Raw genomic sequence first — 7,172 nt, 5'->3', positions numbered from 1 at the left:
CAGTCCTGCTGCTGTTCCAGGCTGGGGCAGGGGGCCTGACCCTTTTGTCTTCTAGGCTCTTTTATAAGCCACTTTCCCACAGGGCCAAACAAGGAGCACCTGGTCAGGATGTGCTCCCCAGAACGTGTGCTGACTGGCAGGACTGTAGGGACAAAGCCGGGCCCCTTTGAATTCAGATGTCTAAGGTCCCTAAAAGATGGCAGAAGAAACTGCTCTTTTCTGGTCAGGACTAGACCCTGCTCCCTCGCTTCCTCCACACAGGTCTCCAGCACCCAGGCCTCTCACTTCCAAGACCCTTCAGTGGTTGTGTTACCTGAACTTCAGGCAAAGAGCCAGAGGAAGCAGCTCGGGGGAGGAAACAGAGCAGCTCTCTGCCAGGACTGATAACTACTCCAATTCTGACTTTGTCTTTTTGTTTTAGAAGCCTGGCCCCTCTGGGCACCTCGCACTGAAGGGTATCTCGCCAAAGAAGTGCTCCTTAGAGACTGGGAGGGGATCTGCAGCCCCTGGAAAGCGGCTGCTGGTACCCACAGGGCGTGGCCGTGCTTGGGGCTGGACCAAGCTTGGTCTCCTGGAGTCTGTGTGTGCTGGCGCAAACACGGGGCGGCAGGGCAGACAGCTCGCCCCTGGTGTGACCAGGAACACATGGCCAGCAGGGAGTCTCCCATCCCTCCCACCCAGACTCCCCAGTGGTCACATGGCTGAAGGGAAGAGCACAGCAAACAAACACAAAAAGTTCAGCGCGAGGCTGTGACGATGCCACACTTGCACCAACATACCGGGCACACTGGAGGTGACACGTCCCATTGTCCCCAAGAGGAAGAGTGGCAGAGGACCCCAAATGGAAGATAACATTGAGAAGCTAAGAGTCTCATCCCGAAAATAACCCCACAAAACTTTTGTTTGCGGCTACAATCAAATATATATATATAAATATATACACATACATTTATAGTAAAAGCCTAATTGACCAGGTAAAGTAGCCATTCATTTCTGAAATTAGATCCATATGAACAAATTAATATCTCTGGGACAGTGCCCAGGTACAGGGGAGGGGGAGCGAGGAAGCACAGCAGTAAAGAATTCAGCTAAAACTTAATCGTAAAAGCAGATTAGAAAGGAGGACTTTCACAAATATAGCACAGTTGTGTCTTATAAAATTATTGTAATACTCTCTTTACACTTGAAACGATTATATCAATAATATAGATTCACTTGTTATTAAGGTTTATTATAAACATGCAAAATTCATTGCATGATGCATCTGCAAAACATTAAAATCTTTCTAGTGATAAAACGTCCTAGAGCTGCTCTGCGTCCAGGTGTCCTGATTCTATAGGTCCAGGGGTGTCACTCAACGGGGGTGGGAACCCCAACCTCACTCATTTTTCATCCCTAAGTGGACGTGAAGGGCTGGAGAAGGGAAGAAAGCCAATCAGTAGGACTGATGCTCAGTCAACGCACTGCTTATGTTACTGTACACCGTACCTCAACGACACTGCGGCCTATTAATAAATAAGTACAAAAGGGGATGGGGCGTACACTTCAGTTTCTCAGGGGAGGGTAGCAACACAGGGAGCACAATGTTAGTGGGAGGGTGGAGGTTGGCTAACGACACTTGTGAATAGTGGCATGATTGACTGATGGCACCCTGGATCGAAGAATAATCTCCCAGAGATTAAAAGGAACGTACACACACACAATGGTTTATCCTTATCTGAAATGGTTTCACATGCTCATTTAGCAGAGTCCTTACATGATTTGGCCTCTTAAAAAGAATGCAAGTACCAACCAAGCAGGGTACCAGGTGACAGATTCACCCAACACTCATCTGAGGTTCTCTTTCCTTTTTTTTTTTAAACTGGTAACCACTGGACTGTGGTTGGGTGATGATGCGTCAGTGTTTGGGAACAGTGATTAGGTCCATCCTGGCCTCTCAGATTCTAGGGACTGTTTCCATCAAGGGAGAGGACAGATGCAGAGGATGTCGTGAAGCCTCCCCTACCTACCTCCACTCCTTCCTTGCTCACTCTCTGGGTGCCCCGTGCTTTCATTCCGAGATGTCTTGGGTGGAGATGTTTGCAGCCCGCTGGGCCTGGGGCAGGTTCACTTTAACATCTCTGGCTGGGGAATCCCGATGGTGAAAATCCACAGACGGAGGGTATGGAAAATATATCAAATTGTACCCAAAAAAGGGGCAACAGTCTGCTTTCTAGGGAGGGTCATAATCTACAGCCAGATGTGACTTCTACATAATTAAACTGGACACTGTACATTACGTCATCTTCCACTAAGAGATTGTTCTTGGTTGTGAGAGACCCTGAAAGGTTGATCACATTGGGACTAATAACCCTATAATTTTCAGGCCTCCGAGCGCAACAGGACACAAGGCCATGGCCTTGAAAATTTTAGGCTTAAGGATCATTTCCCACTCCTGGGGGGCTGGGGGCTTGAGGGGGGAGTGCGTTTTCTCTCGCCGGTGAAATTTCATACTGCGCTCTGAAGGATGGGGTGCACGAACTGGGGGTTGACGTACGAGAAGCCTTCAAAGTCAGACTGGTCTATGTTAGCGATGACCAGCTGATCGGGCGGCGTTAAGACGGGTTGTCCTCGCGTGAAGAACTTGTCAAAGTTTTCTGCTCCTTTGCCACACTGTGGGAGAAAAAAGACAGGGGAGGGTCAGCAGGTATCAGCGCTCTGAGGCCCTCCTCGGGGAGGAGCGTGGCTGGGTGAATCAGGGCTAGTCAGGCGGGAAGAATCTCGGAGGACTTGCGGGCTGCTGGACTCAGAAGCCAGGCACAGCCAACAAAAGTCAGGCAAGTTACTCATTGGAAATCATCAAATAGACCTGGCAGGGCGGCGGTAAGTTAGCAGCAAGGAGATAGCCTCTTTCATTTCACTTTGTCTGGAGGAGTGAGCGCAGCCATGAGCACAGATGCTGCCTGGGCCAGTCCCCAGCTCTGCCTTCAATGGGTGGGACTGGTGTCAGTTGGGACTGTGGGCAGTTACCTCTGTACCAAGAAGGTGAGGTTATTACCCACATCTGGTTCTTTGCAACAATATTTGTTATCAAGTAAAAGCTGGGTTATCTTTGCTTTCCAACTGGCGAGCACTAGCACCCCCAGCACCTAAATTAAGCTTCAATCCACATGGGGGAGGTGTGGTGGCAAGGTCAGGAGACTCCTGCCTGGGCCCTGCTGGGCTTCTGCACACCTAGACAGAGCTGGCGGATGGGCACACAGGGTGGTCTCAGGCTGGAGGAGGTGTGCCCTGGTGCCTTGGGGAGGCTGTGTTGGCCGTCCTTCTCCTCCAGGGCTCACAGTGCATGCGGTGGCTCCAGGCAGAGGCGGGGACTCTGGGAACCACAGCTGTGGGGGCAGCACTGCTCGGAGCCATGCCCTCCTCACTTTTCCAGCCATTCAGGAAGCTTCACATCAATGTCCTGGGGGTCCCAGGGTGACTCTGAAATGGAGAGAGCTGGATGTTTCACGGGGTTGTGAAGAATCCTTGCTGGTGGTACCACAGGGCAACATGAATTAATTTTGAGTTAGCAAAAGTCATAACCTAACCAGGAATTCTTGGGCCTTTGACAGAGAATAGCTCTTGGTAAAGTGTGAAGTGTGGTCCGTCCAGTTTCATCTGTAAAGTGGGGAGAAGAACTGCCCCCCTCCTGGCTGTTACAGAGGTGAGCTGCATGGAGCGTCTCATCGACCCCAGCCCGGGGTGAGGGCTCGGTTTAGTTTGGGAGGCCAGTTTAGTCTCATGGGCTATGCTTCCTCACCCCCATTTTTCACCTTTGCTCTATCTTCTAGAAGGTTTGCCCAAGAATCTAGTTTTATTATGCTTTTCTCACCTTCTTTTCGTCAAATAACACCTGTTCCTATGAACCCCCCCGAGAAGGAAAGTACGTCATAAACTCAAAGAAAGGTCTTTGTAATGAATACATTTCCTTTCTGGGCTTATGTTTCACTTTAAAAAACCTCCCACTTTTCACCCAAGGAGACTTGTCCCCACCATGACTGGAGGGTACGTGAGTGGGGGCTGGGTCTGCAGAAGGTAGGGTGGGAGACAAGAGGCCCTTTAAGTCACTCTGTGGAGCCCCCCAGACACAAGCCCTATCCTGCTCTGGCTCTGCCACCCAAGCGAGGGACAGCAGTGCATCCGCTCTCAGACCCCATGGGTCCACGCTCAAAGCAAAGGTCAGCAGAGGCAGAGTCTGTCATTCATATCACCCCACGTGCACAGGCCATTCCCAGATGTTGACAAAACCTCTTCAAAAAATAAGTAAGGGCAGCTGTGCTTCCCAGGGGTTAATTAGGAGTGAGTGCTTGATTTGACCGCTAAACACACACAAGCAGAACCCAACTCGCACTGCGGCGCCCATGCAGGAACTGCTGTGATGATAGTGACAGCTACACCAGGACTCGTCCTTTGCATATACCAGTGATTTTCACCCAGGGGTGGTTTTTGTCTCCTAGGGAGCCCTTTCTTAATTGTCACGACTTGGCGCAGGATAAGGTGGGGATAAAGGACAGGGTGGGGGGATGCACGGGCCATCCTACAATGCACAGAACAGCCCACTACAGACGTACAACACAGGATCACTGGCTCAGAATGTCAATCCTACAGCTGCTGAGAAACCTGGACATACTGGGCCCGCAGCGTGAGGCCACACAGGTCCCGTGGTCCAGGGGAGGGCAAACCTGGGAGCCAAACCAGGGGATGAGCAGGAGCGGCTGCTCAGGGCAGAGAGTGAAGACAGTGCAGAAGCGCCGGGCGAAAGCCTCAGGAGCGTGTTACGGGCAGGTGGAGCTGGCCTACGGGAAAGTGCCCTTTGGGAACCTGATTAATTAATCCATACCCTTTGCCTGGAAATGCAAGTGAATCTACTGTCTGGGTTAGGGGTGCATGTTCCCTCAACAAGAGATCATTAGTGCTGCTCTTGATACTTAACTTGTACAAAGATGAAAAATAAGGGATTTCTGGAAAAAAAAAAAAACAATATAAAGATAGCAGTCCCTAAAGCAGTGATTATCAGCCAGTGTGCTTTGGTAGGGATCTCAGGTGTGCCACGAAGACTTTAAAAAAAATGATTAAATTATTTCAGAAAGAAATTCAAAGCACAGTAAGTATATACTTTTTTACTCTCAACATAATTTGTGCCATGGAAGTTTAACTACGGGTTCAAGTGTGCCATGAGATACAAAAGGTTGAAAACCACTGCCCTAGAGGGAAGAGCAAAGGAAGCCCGGGGTCAGCTGCTCCCTCTCGCCTGGCTGGACGCCTGTCTGTCCAGCTCTGGGTTTGCCGATGTGCTCCAGGAGAAGAGCATACGGGTCTGACCCCTTCCTTTTAGTACCGTCTTTATGGTATTCACAAATCACCTTCCAGGGGAAGTTTCCCAAAGCTGTGGCTTTACTGCCAAAGAAAAATAAAAAGCTAACTGACAGAAAAGTTCCCAAGATTTAACAAGGGGATGGAGACGCACATGCTGCGGAGGGAGGCTCAGGGGGCATCGGATTCTAAAGCTGGTCCGGGGATGGGTCACTCCTAAGAGCTTCCACTTACGAAGCCAAGTGCTGTGATAAAGGGGATGAAAACGCCTCCCTGGGGAAGCCTCAGGCTACCACTGTGCCCACTGCTGCAGGGTGAAGGGGCAGGCAGCCGGCCAGATCGGCCCAAAGGCTGAGCTTGAACTGAGCAGTGGTGACACGCACCTGTGGCCTCCACGCTGATCTCGCTGATCACGGCTGGAAATACCTTCTTCTGCCTGCCTACTCTAAATCTCTTTGGAATTTTTCCTGATTTCAAAGAGAGAGAGATCATGCTGCCGCAAATGGAAGCGTTTCTTAAATTGATTCTCGTAGGTGGAGAGGCCAGAGGCGGGGCCAGGACCCAAGCAGGGAGTGAGTCCAGCACCACCAGCAGGGGGACTGCAAGGGCCCTGAGTTCACCTGAGCAAGTGATGGGGAAGAGGGAGCAGAAAGGGCCAAGGGAGGCCAAGACGCAGGAGGACCTGCCATTCTGAGGGAGATTAAACCAGCAAGACATCTTCTTCTCCCTACAAAGCGGCAGGGGGCTCGCCACTGAGAGGCATTGCTCCCCGACTTTTCCACTATAGAGGGCTTCCCAGTGCTTAAAAAATGAGCCCTCCAAGCTCTTAGCAAAATGAGGTCCGGAGACAGAAAATCTCCATTAAGTCAAATGGGAGAGGATCTTCAACTACTTGTCTTTCAAGATGTTTAAGTGGAAAGCTAAGACCCTCTTCATCACTACCTTCTCCTCCTGAAAAGGATGAGGAAAATTGGAGCTCTCTGGATGCTTGGGGAAAGGACAGATGATAGATTGCAGTGCTCACCCTGCAATCCCAGCACCCTGGGAGGCCAAGGTGGGTGGACTGCTTGAGTTCAGGAGTTTGAGATCAGCTTGAGCAGAAGCAAGACCCTGTCTCTATTGAAAATAGAAGAAAACTAACCAGGTGTTGTTGTGGTGGGCACCTGTAGTCCTGGCTACATGGGAGGCTGAGGCAAGAGGATCACCTGAGCCCAAGAGTTTGAGGTTGCTGGGAGCTATGATGGCACAGTGCTTTATCCAGGGTGACAGAGTGAGATTCTGTCTTAAAAGAAAAATAAGTTACTGTATCCCTCATGTGGAGGAGATTCTTCCTTCTACCTGAGGCCCAGCCCTACTCATAACCAGGCCTTGGTGTGCAGCGAGCCTGGGCACCATCCCAGGCCTGAGCCGGGGACAAGAGGCTGCACAGGGGCTGAAGGGTCCGGGGGCATCTGTGAACACATGGATGAGCAGGTGATTGGTGAAAATCAAAGTGGCCTGACTGCGGGCAGCCTTCCCATGTTCCTTAAGGAGGACACAGGGAGGCTGCCACCACAGCCATTTGAAGGGCAGCCTACCCCGCGGTCGGAGACAGTAGGCAGGTTTAGGCTCAGAGCTCTGGGCCACCTGGCAAAACACAGTACCTAAAAGCAACATCGACACTTTGCGAGCAAACCCCCAGGCTGGGTGTGGCCCCCTTCACCTCCAAAGGCCACCCATACCTTTTGCCAGCTAAGGTTTTGCCTTCTGGGTCACAACGTGCCACACAACTGGTGTGGGACAGAGAGGGCAGGGCAGAGAGTGGCAGGAGGCAGCCCAGACCAGACTGGGTGGCAGGT

The 7,172-nt window shown here is 51.1% G+C and overlaps 1 protein-coding gene across 1 annotated transcript in view; it reads right to left on the bottom strand.

Annotated features, from left to right (window-relative positions):
- Positions 1-81: 81 nt before the first annotated feature.
- The window catches only part of PRKCA (protein kinase C alpha), a 414,246-nt gene continuing 407,155 nt past the window's right edge, over positions 82-7,172 (bottom strand). The window contains exon 17 of the mRNA XM_003786187.3: positions 82-2,652. Coding sequence (XP_003786235.1) covers positions 2,488-2,652 — 165 coding nt within the window. The 3' untranslated portion in view covers positions 82-2,487. The remainder of the gene's footprint in view (positions 2,653-7,172) is intronic.

Source organism: Otolemur garnettii, unplaced genomic scaffold (assembly GCF_000181295.1).
Source record: "Otolemur garnettii isolate 467f Iridium unplaced genomic scaffold, OtoGar3 scaffold00018, whole genome shotgun sequence".
NCBI classification, from domain to species: domain Eukaryota; kingdom Metazoa; phylum Chordata; class Mammalia; order Primates; family Galagidae; genus Otolemur; species Otolemur garnettii.
The sequence above is the reverse complement of the archived record's forward strand: the minus strand, read 5'-3'. Positions and strand labels throughout refer to the sequence as shown.